General features: G+C 49.9%; 1 protein-coding gene across 2 annotated transcripts; it reads right to left on the bottom strand.

The window, feature by feature from the left end:
* Positions 1 to 610: 610 nt before the first annotated feature.
* Urm1 (ubiquitin related modifier 1) lies at positions 611 to 17082 on the bottom strand. Of its 2 annotated transcripts, XM_006983381.3 has the most exons (5): positions 16995 to 17082; positions 12363 to 12433; positions 3952 to 4033; positions 1967 to 2015; positions 611 to 1589 (listed from the first exon to the last, which is right to left on the bottom strand). In XM_006983381.3, the coding sequence occupies exons 1-5, from the start codon at positions 17027 to 17029 to the stop codon at positions 1521 to 1523; spliced, it is 306 nt and encodes a 101-aa protein (XP_006983443.1). In that variant the 5' UTR covers positions 17030 to 17082; the 3' UTR covers positions 611 to 1520. The 2 variants fall into 2 exon arrangements, with proteins under 2 accessions (XP_006983443.1, XP_076425192.1); XM_076569077.1 differs by lacking the exon at positions 1967 to 2015 and having other exon boundaries at positions 1249 to 1589.
* Positions 17083 to 19190: the final 2108 nt, after the last annotated feature.

Genomic DNA, 19190 nt, shown 5'->3' on the forward strand with positions numbered 1-19190 from the left:
GTTACAGAAACCAGGGCAGGCTGACCCTCGAAAAAACGACAAGCTGTGAGAGCCAAGACACGGCCTGACATCAGCACAGTCTTAACAGTGCTTGGCCCCAACACTGGCCTTAGTCTGCACCCAGCCAGTCCTTACCAATAATCCTAACCTAGCTCCCCCACCCACACAAGCCCAGAGGTCAGCTCTCCAACCAGGGCCGTGTGTTCTCCACTCCCAATCGGCCCACATCAGGCGCTCTCATCTATGTGGGGTACGGAATCCTGCCTTACTGACGTTTAAGGAAAAGCAACACTTTGGGTCGGACGAAGCTTTTTTCTGCAGGTCATGGAAGTCATGGGGCTCAGCGGTCTTCTTAGGCCACCCCTCTCGTGCAGCGGGTAGAACAAAGCCTAGATAGGCTGTTGAGAACGGCTGAGGGTCGGCACTGATCATTATGGGTCTACACTCCCTTCTCCAGACGGCCTGCGGAACCACCCTCTCTTTGGAACAGATCATGTGTTAGCCTTTCAGGTGAAGGCCATCTGAGCCCTTGGCTCAGAACAGAGCCCGTACATAGATCTGAGGAATACAGGGTACCACCAGTTTCTAAGGATGAAGCTTCAAGCAAGGCTAGTCAACAACCTAGTCTTTTTATTTGCCCAAGGCCAGCTGCAGGCACAAGGTCCTCAGATTCCCAGAAGGATGGAGGAAAGGGGGGCACAGCCCTCTCTGCCTACCAGGTGCTGCACACCCAAACCCCGCTGGTTTCAGGATGCTGGGAGTTACACACTGAGGCCCCACCCCTCTGTCTAAGGTTAGGCTACTTCCTCCCATTCTCTGCCCTCAGCAGAAGGAGCTGTAGGCAGCCTGGGGAGTGTCTCAGGAGCCCATCTGGTGGCCTATGTAGGGGGGAGGCCAGCCAGGGTCAAGGGCTGGGGATGGGGGGAACAGGAGGAGGGGTGTGGCTAGGAGAGCAGCTGCTGGGTGGAGGGGAGGGAGGTGAGCACTGAATAGGGGACCCCAGCTGGGGTTCCATAATGACATCAGTGGGGGACAAGCAGAGTCCTCAGTGTCCAGATGGGGAAACTGAGGCGGAGGCCCCTCTAATCTTTGGCAAGAGAGGGGCTTCTCATCAGTTACTCAAGTTCATCCATCTTCCCCATGAAGATGTCTCAGGAACTGGAGTGCCTTCCAGGCCGTCACTCAGTGCTTACGTATACCAAGACAGAAGGGGGGCAAGCAGCTGGTCACCTGGGCATAGAGCCCCTCCACTCCTGACATGTCACACGGGTGCCCTCCCCCCCTCAGCTGCTGGAAGGAGTGCTGGGCTCGGGCGTCTGCTCTCCCTCCCTGCTCACGTGCCTTGCCCAAACAGGCTCATTTTTAGCACCTGGCCTCTTTTCCCTGCCTAGAGGGAGCTCAGGGGTACTGCAGAGGGGGAGGCAGCCAAGGGGAACTGAGGACTGGAAGCAGGGCCCAAGGAGAGGTGTGGTTGTCCTGGGCTCCCCTTGCAAAGGTGCTTGGGCTCACAGAGGGAGCCCTCAGCCGCCGTGCAGTGTGGAGATGAAGAGGATGCTGTCCTGGTCTTGCAGCTGGTAGTCCAGCTCCCCCTGGGGCAGGAAAGAGGGACAAGGACCATCAGAACATGGTCTAGGTCATTGCCAGATGTTGGGACAGGGAAGAGAAAAACGTAAAGGTGGCTGTTCTGGGAATGAATGAAAAACCTTACCAGAAAAATGGAGATCTTACACATCCAACTTTCAAATCTCCAGGATGGGTGAGCTCCCTGCCTCCCTCTCCAGCAGCCACTCAATCCCTCCTTATTTGAGATGGAAGACAGGAATAGCCCCATGGTGGGGGGGGGGGTTGAATGAGACAGATTTCCCAGCCCCGACCTGGACTGATCAGAGGCCCAGGGTTTCCCCACTGAAGCAGCATTTCCCACTGAAGGCAGGGGCTGGGGAAGAGTATCACTGGAGGTACTGACCAGCAGTTCCCAGTCGGCATCATTAATCAGCACCAGAATTCCTGGCCGCCTGTGGGAAAGAGGTAGTGAGGAGGTTCAGAGCCTGTGGGCTGCAGGAGTAGGGGGGGGGCTTTCCTCCCAACTTCCCAACAAGCAGAGGCCACAGTCTGCATGGTCAGGAAACCGGGGCAGACAGTCAAGGTCTTGAGGGCATCTCAAAGAAAACGGTCAGCATCATCTACCACCCAAACTTCAGGCAAGGCATTTTACTTTTCTGGACATCAGCTTTCTTTATGTGAAAACAGAGCCAATTATAAGATCTGCCCCACAGCCGGGCGGTGGTGGCGCACGCCTTTAATCCCAGCACTCGGGAGGCAGAGCCAGGCGGATCGCTGTGAGTTCGAGGCCAGCCTGGGCTACCAAGTGAGCTCCAGGAAAGGCGCAAAGCTACACAGAGAAACCCTGTCTCGAAAAACCAAAAAAAAAAAAAAAAAAAAAAAAAAAGATCTGCCCCACAAGGACTATTGAGGGATATAACAAAATGGTGTGCAGGGCTTGCTTGCCACTATGTTTCAGTAACCAGCAGGAGGAACCTACTTTTCCCAGTGTCTAATCTTACTCTCCTGGGCTCGGGAAAGGAAGGGCTTTGGCTTCTAGGCCTCCAAGATGCCTATTCTGGAGGAGGCAAGCTCAGCTCTTCTGGGCCAAAGAAGGCTGCCAGCGGCACCAGGCACCTAAATGTTTGAGAACCAGTCCTGATTCCTACTGGCCATGGTCAAGGGAGCACTGATGTCTTTGCAGGTGGCTTCCAGGACTGCTGTGCCAGAACTGTAGAGTGGAGAGCAGTCCCAGCCCACAGGGTGACCCATTCTTGAAGGCAGACGCAAGAGTCTCCCAATTTCATGGCCCACCTCCTTTACACAGGAGACCATCTTTGTTTAGAACTGGAATGACTTGGCAGGAGGAACCTGGGCTTTTGCTAGTAGGTTGGAACAGGTGGGGAACTATGTGTGTCTGAGAGGGTACGTGCATGCGGTAACCTGGAACCTCGTCTCTGTGATAGCTCACATTGTGATACCTACTGACCACACATAGCCACTTCAAGGACAAACAAAGAAAATGGAATATTTTGAGTGTTATTTATTTAATTTTTAATTCTGTGTATGTGTGTATAGGTGAGTGCAGGTGCAGCAGAGACTGAACAAGTCAGAGCTGGAGGTACAGTGACAGGTGGTTGTGAGCTACCCGGTGTGGGTGCTGGGAATCAAACTCAGTTCTCTGGGAGACCAGTCCTTGCTTTCAACCTCTGACCCACCTCTCCAGCCTGTGTTTGATTTGGAAGCCAGATTCTTGCTACGTAGCTTAGGCTGTCCTCAAACGTGTGGCAATTCTCCCACCTTAGCCTTTTGTTCTGTTTTGGTTTTGAGACAGGGTCTTACTATGTAGCCCTGGCTGTTCTAGAACCCTCTAAGTAGACCAGACTGGCTAAAACTTACAGAGATCCACCTGCCTCTGACTACCAAGAGCTGGGGTTAAAGGTGTGCACCACACCCAGCTAAAATGGAATATTTAGTTTCTCAGTCACACTGGCCAACTTTGAGGGTTCACCCAGCCACAGTGGCAGCCGCTACCACCAGGCAGCACTGGTAAAGAATGCTTCTGTCATTGAGGAAAGGCCTATGGGACAACTGTCCTAGATCAATCAGGATGAGGGAGACCTGGAGCAGTGTGGCTTTCTTGATATTTTCTGTACAGAGGATAACTGAGGTCAGGAGGAGCCAAGTAACCAGGTAGTAACCAGATGCATGACCAGGCCCCTTTCATCCGGGCTTTTAAGAACCTCAAACAGCCTAGTGTAGACAAGCAAACTAGAAACAGCCCTTTCCTCAGAGGAGCTTGAGAAAACAGGGCCAGAGGACCCGAGGACCAGCTGGTCAGAACCCCAGGACGCAGGCTTCGACAACCTCCCTCTCTGCCTTGCTCAGGGAACGGGGGCGGGAACTCACACACTCTCTCCCTGGATGAAGAGCTCTGGCCGCTCTTTTAGCAAGTTCTTCTTGATCCAGACAAGGAGGTTCCGGATGTCCCCTAGAGAGGGAGGCACAGAACAAACCAAGGTCAAACCCGACTCATCCCCAGGCCCCAAGCTTTGCCTGGCACAGAAGAAAGTGACCATGGGGCTCACGGGGCCCAGAAACCTGAATAGGAGAGGCCATGACTGTTAGACGAGTCTTCAGAGAAGGGGCCACGGCACAGCCGGAGGCATGGGGGGGGGGGCTCACTACAGAAGGCAGGGACAGGGGCCGGAGAGATGGCTTACTGGTGAAGGGGGGGTCCGTTCTTTCAGAGGACCCAAGTTCAGTTCCCTGGCGCTCACACTGGGCGGCTCATGGCCACCTACGCCTCCAGTTCCCAGGGATACACTACCCTCTTCTACACTCTGCATGCACTTACATGTATATGCTTACACATATGCACACATTGATGCTCCCTCAACAAGGCCGCTTAGAGAGCATCGAAGACCACGACCACCTTTATCTATCTTTGCCGGTCCAGCTGGGGAGGCCTCAGCTTTGCTCACAGGCAGGGTCTGCATATATTTCCCTTTGTGAGGGGAGAAAAACAATCACTGAGCCGATAACATCAGTTAATTTCCTCTAGCAGAGGGAGAGAAGGCTCCTCACCAGGCAGACACTGACAAATCACTGCTCACTACCCCCACTTTTGCAGCCCCCGGGGGGTGGCCACCTTGCCAAGGCAAGAGGTTCTGGGCTGCAAGGACCTCTCCTGCTCTGCTGAACATCCAGAGCTCTCTCCTGGGATGGGCTCTGGGATGGCCACCAGTCTCTTTGTATAGCATGTGGAGGCAGTGATCTCCAGGGTTACCAGCCTTTCCTAGGAGCAGGGGACCAGCCCATAGCAAACTGGATTGGTCTGCATCTATAAGGGCCGTGGTGCCTGGGACCTCAACCACTCTTCACTTGGATTGTTTCTGAGGCTCCTGGAGGTCCTGCTCTCACAGGGGACTTGAGAACAAAGGTCCTAGAGAAACAACTAGCATTCAGGAAGCCATAGGGGCGTGTCCTGATTCAGTGTCTTAGAGGGCCTGCTGCCTTTCAGGGCACCTGAGCCAGAGTTCTGAGGCAAGGTGAGAGCGTGGCCTGAGCTGTCTTGCCTAGATTATCCCAAAGTCCTAGAATAAAGGACTGCTAGGACACAGGGAAGTTTCACTCTGCTCCCAGTGTGAGCTTTATGTTGCAATGCACATGCAATCCAGCCTTGGGTAGGGCCAGGGGGTGGGAAGGTGCAGTGTGAATAAACCAGTCCCTATTTGCTGGACACACACACCCACAACAAGTAGTGTTCATGGACTAAAACTGCCATCTCCCAATGAAAAATTCCTTTTTTTTTTTTCCCCCTCCAAGACAGGGTTTCTCTGTGTAGCCCTGACTGTCCTGGAATCTGCCCTGTAGGCCAGGTTGGCCTTGAATTCACAGAAATCTGCCTGCTTCAGCCTCCCAAGTCCTGAGATTAAAGGCGTGCACCACCACAGCCTGGCTAAAATTCCTTTTTAAGTCCCCAAGGCAAGGAGGAAGGGTGCTGCCTCCCTCAAGTTGCACTTGGGCTCCTGGTGGACTCTTCCCCAAGGCCCAGGTTGCAGAGGCTTCTTCCCCCCGGTCCTGAATCCCATTGGCCTCCATTTTGGCACTGTCTGGTAGGCTGCCAGCCCATACATCTTGTGGCTGTTCGATAGAACTACTGGAGTCTGACACATCCATCAGCTAGGCATCAGCCAGCCTCAGCAGCCAGGGCTGGGCCTGTGTCTGGACACGGAAGGACTGGGAAGAGGTGGGCCCAGTCAGTGACCACAGGCTTTATCGACAGTCCTGGCTCCTTCCATGGGGTGCTTCTGCTCCACTCTAGATAGCTTGGGAATAGAGGAGGGATAGTGGTCATGTTGGGGTCATCCACGTGATGACACTGCCATGGACTCCCAGAGGGGTGGCTGGGAGATGAGTCTGCTGCCCAGTACTGGCTCATTTATCATGATGCTCCTATTCGCGGAGGTCACTCCCTCCTTCTTCTGTCTGCCCCCCACTCCAGGCCCGCCTACATTTTTGATAGCTTGTTACCATGGTGAGGCTGCTGCATCACAGCAGCTTGTATTGTCCCTGTGCCTGGATTTGGGGGTGGGGAGAGGTGGAACTCATGGCTCCCTTCTCAGGCTGCAAGGGCCACTCAGCCTGGCCTGAAACGCACCCCCGGGGACATCTTGCTTGGCTTGCTGAGGCCCAGACAATATGCAAATAGGCTCCAAGCCAGATGGTCGGCTTCCAAAGGCGCCCAGGGGAGGAGGAAGGGTTAGGCAGAGTCGGGGACTGGTGGCTTGGGGTGGCTCTGGGGTAGAGAACCTTACTTTCACCTTCTCACTATCTTCCTTCCTTCCACTCTTCCTGGGCACAGTTTCCCTCCAGCAGCCACCATTCACGAGACAAACATTTATTGAGCAACTATCCTGTGCCAGGCACTAGGGTGATGGAGGCCAGCAAGATGGACACAGAGCCTTCCTTGTGAGAGGGCAGCAGAGGCGGCAGACATTACTTAATTAGCTGTGGTGCGTGCTAACTCCTGTGGGACCAGGAAAAGCCTTTCCAAGAGTGTTAACACTGAAGCTTTAGGCCTGAAGGATGAATGGGCTTGGGTGGGGGGAGCGTTCTGGACAGAAGGAAGCACATATGGGAAGAGCTGAGGCACCATGCAACTGGCAGGTTCAAGACAGCAGAATGGGAAAGGCAGGAAGATCAGCATCAGAGCCCTGGAGAAGGCCTGTGCCAAGTGAGGTTGCTCCCTCCTCCTAAACCCTAGTGGTGCTGATGAGGTGTGTGTCTCCTGGTCCCTGTCTCCAAGCTTCTCTGTCCTGCCACACAACATGGCACTCGCACTGCTATTCCCAGAGGGGAGTCTGATACTCAGGGATGTTGTTCTTACAACTCTACTCCAAGATGCCAGCGGAACACCAGTGGGAAGGGAGAAGGTGACAGTCATAACTCTTCACCTGAGACAAGAGTCTCATGGAGCCAGGCTGGCCTTGAACTTGCTGTGTAGCTGAGAAATCCCAATTCCAGGGCTTCCATCTCCTCAGTCCTGGGATTGCAGGTGCACATCACCATGCCTGCCAGCTTAGTTTTGAGTTGGACTCCATTCCTTCCCAGTTAAATGACCCAGGAAGGAAACTGTCAAAGCCTCAGCTCTCTTGAAAAAAGAAAAATGAGGTAAGACTGCATTGTTACTGGGCTGGAGAGAGGGCTCAGCAGTCAAGAGTGCTTGCTACTCCCCCAGAGGACTAGACTTAGGTTCCCAGCACCCATGCTGGGCAGCTCACAACCACTTTCAATTCATCTCCAGGGATCTGATACCCACTTCTAGTCTCCTCTGGCAGACACACACGCACACGCACACGCACCACACACAAAATTTTAAAGATTTTGCACAAACAATGCAGATCTGGAGAGGTGGTTAAGTGGTTAAAAGCACTAGCTGCTCTTGCAGAGAGTCTGGGTCTGATTCTCATCACCCATATGGCATTTCAAAATCATCTACAACTCCAGTCCTTGGGGATCTGATGCCCTGTTCTGATCTCCATGGGTACCAAGCATGCACATGGTGCACAGTTTTATATGTAGGCAAAACACTCATACACATAAAATAAGATAAACTTTTTTGAAAAAAGAATGCGTTGATATAAGGATCAAATAAGACAATCTTGGAGTGGTGCCTAGACTACCAGTTATTCCTGAATCCAGGGAAAGGAACTGTCTCCTCTGGACTCTCCAGTATGTTGGTTTTCCACATGCTCTGCCCACTGCCCAGAACCCTAGCCTTAGAGAGAGGTGTACCACAAATCAGGTAGTGTTGGGGCCTTCTGTGGGATATGCTATGTGCTCACTGGAAGCCAGATGGGAGCAACAGAAATAAGAGAGGCTGGAGCCGGGACACCTTTAGTCCCAGCACTCGGGAGGCAGAGGCAGAGGCAGACAGATCTCTGTGAGTTTGTTCGAGGCCAGTTTGGTCTACAGAGTCAGTTCCAGGACAGTTAGGGCTATGTAGAGAAACCCTGTCTCGAAAAACAAAACAAACAAACAAAACAAAACCAAAAAAAGAAAGCAAGAAAACAAGCAAGCAAGCAAGAAAGGAAGAAAAAAGAGAAAGAAAACAAAAAAAGAAATAAGAAAGGGTAGTCTTCCTTCCCAGGTTGTCCAGGCAGGTCTGAGGTCCTGCCTCAGACAATACTCCTGTCTCAGCCTCCCATGTAGTTGGGGCTACAGGCACATACCATCACTCCCACCATCTTCCTCCCATTTGAGGTGGTCAGATCTGTAAGATGCCAGTGGTTGGTCCAGCTCCTGGGGCAAGCTGTGTGGGAAGATTCACACTCCAAGGCTGTGCATGCCATAGGCAGCCACACACTCAGTGCTGGGGAGGATGAAGGTACACTAACGCAAGGTTTCCAGCCATCCTGGCTGGCCCACCAGACGACAGCAGGGAGAGGAGCTGCTGCGATGTGGTGGACAGTTAAAGGTCAAATAGAAAGGCTTGCATTGAGGGCTACATAGCCTCGGGCAAGTCACTTCACTTCAATGTATTGGTATCATTTATCCTGACAATGTGGATAATAACCAGCACTCCAAGGGGCTGCTATGAGGATTAAGGTGAACTGCTAGCAGCAGGACATCAGCATCAAACACACAGGAAATACTCAACAGATGGGTGCACTCAGCTGTGTACTCAAGTCTCGATTCCTTATCCTCTGGGCTGCCAGAGCCCTGACCTAAAGATGGCCATGCCATAGGAACCATGGTGTGCCCATCTTAGAGTAAAAGTATGGAACCTTTCATCAGGCTAGACTTGGTGATAAAAGCCAGTAATCCTAGCACTTGGGAGGTTGAAGCAGGAAGATCAGGTCATCCCTGGCTAACCAGCAAGTTTATAGGCCAGCCTGGGTTCCAAGAGAACCTACCTCAAAAAAGACTTACTGGGGGAGGGAGGGTCACAAAAGTGAAGGAATATACTCAAAGTACATTATATACTTGGCATGAAAATGGTCTGGGGTAACCTTCTATGATAAAATAAGAAAGAAAAGGAACCTCCCCCCAGAATCCCTTGCCCCAGTAGACCTTCCTTGCTTAGGAGATAGTGACAGCCCCCACTGGCAGGGCTCCTTAGATCAGCTCTTCTCAACCTGTGGGGTGTGACCCCTTCAGGGGATGGCATATCAGATATCTTCCTTATCAGATGTTTACATTACAACACACAACAGTAGCAAAATTAGAGTTATGAAGTAGCAACGAAATAACTGTATGGCTGGAGGTCACCACATGAGGAACTGTACTAAAAGATCAAAGCATTAGGAAGGTTGAGAACCCACTGCCCCTCAGAGCTGAAGAGAAATAGCCCTGGCTGCCGCAGGGCCTCATTCCGCCTCTGTGAACACACGGGAGACAGGGCTGCTCCGTCTGAAGCGCTTTCTCCCATGCACAAGGGTGTCTTATGCTATTCCTGTCCCCTGGGCTGTGAAGCACAGGGCCATGCCAACACATGTTTCCCCACTCCACCCGGGCCTAAATCCTGTCCATAAGTTAAACTGCCCCTTCCCTATCGAGTCTACCAGCTCGGGCTCCGAGGCAGGACTCTTCTGGGATTCCCACCCCAGGCCTGAGCTAAAGGGAGAAGAAAGAGCTGGCATGGGAGGAATGAAAGAGAAGAGGGTGGAGGGAACCTCCGAGGCTCCATTTACAAGTGAATGGGGGTAAGAATGGAGCAGTTTGTGGGCTAAACTGGCCTCAGAAGGAGGTTTACAGATGTGTGAGGGGACGCTCCTCATTGTTTAATTAAGCAGAAAGTGGATCTTTTCAAAAGCAATTTTGCACAGGGACGGGGAGGGGAGGGAAGAGGAGGGAGGTAGGAAAGGGATCAGCAAACAGGCCTGGAGAGCAGAGAAAGGAACAGCTGGCCCCAGAGAGCTGTGAAATGCATGCTAAGCAGTTTAAAGCGCCCAGGAACTGCTGCTCAGCTCCTGCCCTCCCTGGCCAGCTACCTTTTAACTTGACTTGAGCAGGAGCGGGGCATGCCTGTGATGGTGCAACAGAGGAAAAGGGACAGCCTGGGCTACACAAAGAGAGCTCCTACGTCCATTAGTGAATGAAGCAACTAATCAACCAGTGGAAACAGGCAGCTACCTCTTGGGTCAGTCACAGGCAGGACCCAGAACAAAGAAGACGTCACTACTAAGGTTGAGAAGAAGAAATGATTACTACTCAAGAGACACTTGCTGAGTATTCAGAGAGTCACACAGGGATGGAATTGTGAAAATGTGTATAGTTTTGTGTCAAGCAAACTGGATGAGGAAATAAAGCATAACTTGTGGTATTTGAGTTTGCATACAGTCTCTTATGCATCCCAGGGCCAGCTTCAAACTCTCCAACTTTGAACTTCTGGTCATCCTCCTCTACCTCCTGAGTGCTGACATTACAGGGTCACCCAGTTTTAGGCCTGGTTTGTTCAGAGCTGGGGATGAAACAAAGGACTTTATGCATGCTGGACAAATCGACAGCTAAGCTCCATCTTCAGCCCAAACTGGTATTTTAATAAACTCCTTTTTTGTTGTTGTATCCACTGTATACATGTGGAGGTCAGAGGACAACCTTCTGCCACATGGGTCCTGGAGCTCAGAACTAAGCCAGCAGGCTTGGTGGCAAGCATCTTTATTTGCTGAACCCTCTTTTTAATTTTGTGTTTGTTTTTTTGAGACAAGGTCTCTCTTGTGCTGTCCTGGAGTCTGCTGGGTAAATAAGGTTGGCCTCACATTCAGAGATCCTCCTCCTTCTGCCACTGAGTGATGGGATGAAAGGTGTGTGCCACCATGCCCAGCATGTTTTTTAAAGATTTATTTTATTCATACAAGTGGGGGTTTTTGTTCTATTTTTTTATTTTTTAAGATTTATTTATTTTGTACACAGTGTTCTGTCTGCATGCATGCTGTCATACTAGAAAGCATCAGATCTCATTACAGATGGTTGTGAGCCACCATGTGGTTGCTGGGAATTGAACTCAGGACCTCTGGAAGAGCAGTCAGTGTTCTTTTTTTTTTTTTTTTTTTTTTTTTAAATTTCAGGGCTGAGGACCGAACCCAGGGCCTTGCACTGGCTAGGCAAGCGCTCTACCTCTGAGCTAAATCCCCACCCTGTAGTCAGTGTTCTTAACTGCTCAGCCATCTCTCCAACCCATTGTTTTTTTGTTTTTTTTGAGACAGGGTTTCTCCGTGTAGTTTTGGTGCCTGTCCTGGATCTCACTCTGTAGACCAGGCTGGCTTCAAACTCACAGAGATCCACCTGGCTCTGCCTCCCAAGTGCTGGGATTAAAGGGGTGCGCCACTGCCACCACCGCCCAGCCTGTTTTTTTAAGACAAGGTTTCAGCTGGGCGATGGTGCCACACGCAGGACAGGCACCAAAACAACACAGAGAAACCCTGTCTCAAAAATAACAAACAAACAAATAAAAAACAATGGCCAGGCAGTGGTGGGGCATGCCTTTAATTCCAGCACTCAAGAGGCAGAGCCAGGCAATCTCTGTGAGTTAGAGGCCAGCCTGGTCTACAGAGTAAGTTTCAGGACAGGCTCCAAAGCTACACAGAGAAACCCTGTCTTAAAAAGACAAGGTCTCAAGCTGGGCAGTGGTGGTGCTCACCTTTAATTCCAGCACTTGAGAGGCAGAGGTAGGTGGATCCCTGTGAGTTCGAGGCCAGCATTGTCTATAGAGTGAATTCCAGGGCATCCAGAGCTATACAAAGAAACCCCCCGACCTACCCAACCACCCACCCCACCCCCCACTCCCGCAAAAAAAAAAAAAAAAAAAAAAAAAAAACGGATAATGCCTCACTGTATAGTCCTGCCTAGCCTGGATCTCTCGATGTGGAACAGGTTAGCCTCGAACTCAGAGATCTACCTGGCCTTCCTGCCTTTGCTTCCCCAAATGCTGGAATTTATGGTGAACACTACCACATCTGGTTTATATGAGTGTGTTTTGCCTGCATATGTGCCCACAGAGATCAAAAGAAGATCCTGAATCCCCTGAGACTGGAGTTACAGATGTGTAGGTGCTGGGAACTAAACCTGGGCTCTCTGCAAGAGCATCCAGTGCTCCTAAGAGATGAGCCACTGATCCAGCCATTCCCCATATGAAGGTCAATTTCTCACTCCTTCTTGCAGAGCTGGCCAACCCCAGCAAGGAGAGGAAAACATACTTTGCAGCAGCTTCTTGCTTTGTTACTGGCCAGGACAATCCTAACTGTTTCTACTTGAACCACAGACCCATTCGTGCCCAGTGGCCCCAAAGAGCAGCCAGGAAATCCAATACTCACAAGGTCCCTCTTGCTCAGGCAAGGTAACTTGATGTTTTTTGACTCCATCAAACAGGAGCTCCGCACCACCTCTGCAAAGGAAGGCCAGAGAAAGACCGCTGAGTAAGTTACTGCTAACAGGACTGAGAGGAGTCTGATTACTGGGGGACAGGGCTGTGGTGAGAGATGAGATACAGAGACCAGAGTTCAGTGACTAGTGACTGCCTCTCAAACTGACTTTCTGCCTCGGAAAAGAGGATGGAAACCATTTTCACACTCAGTGGAGGACCCAAGCCTGCAGCCTCCTTTGCTTTCTTGAGCGGTAGTTCAGTCCACAGCAGTAGAACACGGGCTTCAGAGCTGCCAGCCCCAAGAAGGAAACCAGGCTCTGCCTCTGCTGCCATCAGCCCTTGGCCATGTACACACCTTTTCAAGCCTTGATCTTATTTCCAAAGTTGCCGAGCTGCCCGCCCTTCTGGAGTGCCCTGGAGACCCTGTGCATTTCTGGCCAGGTAAGGGTGGAAATAACCCTGTTTCTGCTCACTTCTATGCACGACTGTGCACACACACAACACAGAGGCAGAGAGAGCCCACTGGGCTTAGCACTGACTAAGCCCAGCTGTTCACATCACCTTGTCACTTACAGGCTGTTCCTCATCACTCGGCATCCCAGCAAAGGAGGGAGGAGGCAGACATTAATTCCAACTGACATAGTGGACTGCAGCCCTAAGTTAAGTAACCCCAGAGCTCTGTCAGAAAGCACCTGGCCAAGGGATGGTCAAGGCAGCAGAGATGCTCAAAGCCACGTCCAGAAAGCAGGACTTTGGTTTGGACGGTAGGGCCTTAAGTGCCCCGCGCTATTTCATCTTCTGGTTTCCCAGCTCCCATCTCAGACTTCACGTGCATCTGAACGGAGAAGGCCCTAACAGACTTTTGATGGATGTGATGTTTCCCACCCCACCACCCTTTCCCAATCTCGGGGAACAGAGATGTCCTGAGGCAGCCCACTAGGAGGCAAAGGCAAGGCAAACATTGTCATGGGGGAAACATGGGGGACTGTCATCTAAACAAGGTCACGCTTTGTTGATGCAGAAATGTGGAGGGGGAGCAAAGGCCCATCTGTGGCTGTCCACAGGGCCGTTTCAGCTGCAAGCCCACACAGAACCTCCATTTATCCCCTTCCAAGAGCCTCAGTTTCTGCTGGGTAGGGGTTGGCACATGCAGCAGCTGGGCTGGGGGAGGGTGATAGGCAGGGGGTTCAGGACTAGAGGGTCAGAGAAGTGGGGTGGGAACTGGAGGCAAATAATCAAGAGTGGCCAAAGCTGGTAGTGCCAGGCTCCAAGGCCAAGCCTGTTTTTCCTCTTACAAACAGAGCGAACCAATGAGGCTTTGAGTGACCCATCACTGCTGGGTTGGCTAGGCCCAGGGGAGGGAGGGTAGTACTTCTGTCAGCATGTCTGGAGTGAGCGAAGGTGCACATTTAATCTCAGGACTGATTTAGGGAGGCAGATATGGGGGCTATTTGGGCCCCACAGACCTAAAGCCAGATCCTCTTCTGTTTTATAGGATTTGCCTGCCATTCAATCTTAACTAGGATACCTCCATCTTCTCTCAATACCCCAATTCCTAGTGCATGTGTCTGCTAATATCAGTGACAGGTCTACATTTCAGTCATTTTTTTCTAGTTGCTTTAAAATACACCTATCTAAAAGCTAGGCATGGTATCACATGCCTATAATTCTAGCACTTGGGGTGTAGAAGCAGGAGGAACAAAAATTCAAAGTCATCTTCAGCTACATACCGAGTTTACAGCCTGTGTTACATGAGACCCTGCTTCAATGACCAATCAACCACCACCAACAACAAAAAACCTACCCATTCATGTCTAGTCTCCGTCTACTTTATAGAACAGGCACAGGTTCTAAATGAAATAAGGCCTGGCATACAACAGACATTTAAAAAATATTTGCCATGTTAATGGATCTCAACAGTATATCCAGCTTTTCCAACACCTTCCCAAACTCATGAAAGGGAATCAAATCTAGGTCATTACAGGCTGGAAAGGAGGTGCCCAAACACACCTGTACTACTGTGCAATTCTGTGTCCTAAAGATGCTCTGCTAGGGCTGAAGTATAGCTCAGTTGGTAGAGTGCCTGCACTGCATGCAGGAAGCCTTGGATTCCATCTCCAGCACTGCATAAACTGAGCATGACGGCACATGCCTGTAATCACAGCACGGGGAAGACGGAGGCAGAAGGATCAGAAGTTCTAGGACTTCCTCCACTACCTACTGAGTTGAGATATAGGCCATCTTGGATACCAAATCTCAAAAAACAAAACAAACAAAAAACCCACCTCTATTAACCACAGTTCAGGAGGCATGCCAAAAGATGATAGAATTGGTCCTAACAAGAAAGAGGTGAGCCAGGTATGGTGGTGTATACCTTTAGTCCCAGCATTCAGGAGGCGGATCTCTGTAAGTTCAAGGGCAGTCTGGTCTACAGAGTGAGTTCCAGGACAGCCAGGGCTGTTACACAGAAAAAAACCATCTTGAAAACAACTCACCCCCCAAAAAGACAGGAAGCCTTCTAAAGGACCTAACAGAGCTGGTGGCACCAAGAGGATCATATCTATTCAAGGTTTAGAGGCAACAGTTTCTAGACTTCTAGGACCAATGAGGAGAGAATAATAGGCACTGTGGCTCCTTTCAAAATCTTCTCAGATTCATAATAAAAGGTGGAGCATATCTGTCAGGTTACACAGTTAATCAAAGGTCAGAGGTCAAAAACATATGATAGGCAGGGTGATATATCCCTGTAATCTCAGCACTCAGGAACCAGGATGATCAAAGCCAGCCTCAGGTACATAGAAAGTCTGAGGTCAACCCGAGCTGTATCATAAGCTCTTGTCTCCAAACAAAACCAAATTGGGAGGATAGATGGAAGGCTTCTGGATTTGGCAAGCATATTTATTAATTTATTTTATTTTTACATTTTTATGGAGGGTCTCTTGCTGTACAGTCCAGCCTGGCCTCAAAATTAGAGATCCAACTGCACCTGCCTTCCAAGTGTTGGGATGATAGGCATGAACCACCAAGCCCCGTGACGCTACAATTCTGATAGGTCACTTATTTGGGAGGCGTGGAAGGGGACGGACAGGTGGGTAAAGAATGTTGTCCTGTCTTGCTGGAGTTCAATATTGCTCTTAGCGGCGAGGAAAGCTGAAGCTAGAAAGAGAGCAACTGTGTAGATCTGCTAACTCTGGAGGGTAAGGGTCTTATTCACCTTATGACTTCCTCACTGTTGCCAGCACAGTATCTGGCAGACAGAATACATCTCTGATGAATAAACACCATGTCTGACTCACTGAGAATGAAAGGCAAGTTAGCTACGGATAAACACTAAGCCGAGAGCCTGTAGCTTCTTCCTTTTCAGTTCTGCTAAGGCTGGTAAAGGCATCAGGAAGCTTTCTCTTATCCCCAGGCTGGGAGGTGGGAAGGTAGGGTGTTAGCTGGGCTAAGGGTCAGAGAGGCAGAACAGTCAGGAGGCCAGACCAATATAGTTCTAGTTGGATCCAAGCAGCCAGACAATATCATCAATTAAACTGCACTTAACATTCATGAGACTACCCCCTTCCAAGAGACAGAAATGCTGAACACTGTAGGGAATAGACAGAGTGCTATTTATCTTTGTATCCTCGGTGTCTGGCTCACTGCCTGGCACATGGTAGGCACTCAATAAATGACTGGTGAATGAACTACCCAGTGAAGGGAAACCATAAAAGGAACGGGGGCATCCAATGGGAAGATAGGCATTTGGAAATAATTTTACATTTCTACCCTAATGTTTATCTTCACTTCGACCTTAGCTTGTTCACACACACACACACACACACACACACACACACACACACACAACTAGCTGTTCCATTATTCAAGAAACAACCACACATCTCTAGAGGCCTCAGTTCTTTGTCTGTTCTCATCTCCCAAGTCTGTCTTCTGCAGATTTTGAGGCCATGACAGACCTTCTGTGTGCTGGAAGAACAAAGTAAGGATTTGAGAAGATTTTCAATTTTCCCTGTGTTCCTTCAAGTAATGGATACGTATGCCAATTCTGGAACTTTTCATCTTGTGCACACAATACTGTCAATGTTGGTCGCTCCCTCCGAGGTTGGTATCTGGGCTCGAGAGATGCAGAAGGCACTCATCAAACTACTTTGAAAGAGACTCGAGCCTGATTAAAACGCGTAGGTTTGAGAAAGAGAAAGAAAGGAGTGCTATCTTAGCCACACTTTCATCCAAGAAGAAACTAGGCGGGGATTGCCCCCGAAAACAAGAACTTAAGGACTACTCAACAGGGAGACTTGGTGCTCCCCTTAGGAGCCCAAAGGCCAGACACGGTGGGTCGGGCTCGGAATGACACTGGTAAAACACCTGGGAGATGACCTGCGAGTCCCGCCCGCTACAGACCAAGGAGGGACTGTCAGCGCATCTCTAGTCTCCGACTTACGGCCTCGTCGCCAGGGAGACCGCGCCTGTCAGAGGCCAGGCGAGTGGCCCGGCTCCCTGAGGGCCTCAGTAGCCTCGGCAGGTCCGAGATTCAGGCGCTATAGCTTCGCTCCATCCCCACGGCGCCCCAGTTCTCACTCACCCAAACTCCACCTCCACACACAAGGGGGCCGCCATGTTGAGGAAGCCAAGCTAGCAGGATACGCCCTTCAACTTCCGGGGCGCCCGCTTGTTTCCGGTCGCCGCCAGGTAGCGTAGGCGGAAGAGGAGGTACCTAGCGATCCGGGGCTCCTGAGCTATTGGACAAAGGCGCGGTCGGGGCGCTGTGGGCTGGGGCACTGATTGCCTAAATTTTTTTGCAGACTTGTTTCCAGAGAGCTCGGGCTGGAAGGAAGCGACTTCCTGAAGAAAGACGACTTAGAGGAGGAAATTCATCAGCGTCCGATTACACGATTGTGAGCCACGTACTGTTGAGCTTCCATTGGTCACAAACCTGTTTTTAAACCCGGCGTGGTGGCGCACGCCTTTAATCCCAGCACTCAGGCAGAGAAGGCGATCTCTGTGAGTGCGAGGCCAGCGCCTGGTCTACATAGGCAATTCCAGGACTGTCAGGTTCACATACTTAAGATTCTGTCTCAAAAACAAAACCAAACTGTCGGGTGTACTGTGTTTCGTGGGAAAATCAAAGAAAAAGGATCACTCCAAGATGAATTTTAGGCTCTCTGGCAGCGGAGATGAACAGTTTCTGTGAACCTCAAACATCTGTGCAAAGGCGTATTTATTGATTATTACACAAAAGTTGTGTTTTGGGTAAAACAAGTCCCTCATACCAAAGCCCCTGGTCTAATCTATATGTTTTCTTAAGGAAAACTTCACACCTCTGCAACTTGAGTCCTTATTGTGAACTATTTAGTACACAATAATTCAAGACGCTCCAGGTGTGCCAGGATAGTCTTGTGACCAAAGTCTTACAAAGGCTGTAAAGCTCCTTCCAAAAAACAAATCTGTAGATAACAGAAAACAATCACTGTTCTCCACAGTGATTTCTTCAAGGTCTAAGTACTTCTAGAAAACAACCATTCACTCTGAGTTTGCCATAGATACAGTGAAAAATAACTATTTCGTTCTAATATTTACCCTAGATACAATGATTCTACTAATTTTTCCTCTACACCAAAAAAAAAAAAAAAAAAAAAAAAAAAAAAAACAAAAAAACAAAAAAAGCCCACTCCAGGTATGGTGGCGCACACCTTTAATCCCAGCACTTGGGAGGCAGAGGCAGGTGGATCTCAGTGAGTTCAAGGCCAGCCTGGTCTACACAGCAAGTTTCAGGACAACTGGGCTACACAGAGAAACCCTGTCTTAAACAAAAACAAACAAACAACCACAAACAAAAAGAATCCTGTCAAACCTGCCGTAAGCCAACACACCACTTGAGGGAGTAATACAAGACCTCCCCAAATTCTTACTCCTGAGCGCATGGTCTGTGTTTACCCCAAGGTTATTTAGTTAACACTTAGTGTGCCTGGCATAATGTCTGGTGCTGTCGAGTGTCAGTAATAAAGGATGAAAACCAAGTTTCTGCCTCCAGGTCACAGTGTAGCAGGGAGACTGGGAGACAACGATAATACACGTGTAATAAGTACACGATAATCATGATAACAAACATGAAATCCCAGACTAAAATACATTATCTGAAGTTATAGACTATGCGTTATAGATATTTGTAAGAGGAAATGTCAGACTGGGGAGACGGCTCATCTGGCAAGGTTCTCGCTGTGCAAGCCTGGGGACTGGAGCTGAGATCCCAGCACCCACGTACAGTGGTGGGTGGGCATGCAGCCTGCCTCTAACGCCTGTGTTAGGGAGGCAGAGATGCCCTCCCCAGGGCAAGCTAGCAAGCTAGACTACCACAATGGGCAAGCTCTGAGTTCAAGAAAGACCCTGCCTCAATACATAAAATGGTGGACTAGAGAGAGGGCCCAGAGGTTAAGAGCACTGGCTACTGTTCTAAAGGGTCCACATTTCGTTCCCAACACCCACATGGCCCCATACAAACTGTCTGTAATACCAGTTCCACTTATATGCATTCAGGCAAAAGGCTAAGAGCACTGGCTTTTCTTCCAGAGGTCCTGGGTTCAATTCCCAGCAACCACATGAAGACTCACACCTGTCTGTAACTCCACCTCCAGTGGAATCCAACACTCACATAAACATACATGCAGGCAAAATAACAATTCACATAAAAATAATAAACCATTCAAACCAAAGTTAATACACTTTAAAAAAAAAACTTTTTTTTTTTTTTTTTAATTTTTCGAAACAGGGTTTCTCTGTG

Source organism: Peromyscus maniculatus, chromosome 4, assembly GCF_049852395.1.
Source record: "Peromyscus maniculatus bairdii isolate BWxNUB_F1_BW_parent chromosome 4, HU_Pman_BW_mat_3.1, whole genome shotgun sequence".
Taxonomy (NCBI): Eukaryota; Metazoa; Chordata; class Mammalia; order Rodentia; family Cricetidae; genus Peromyscus; species Peromyscus maniculatus.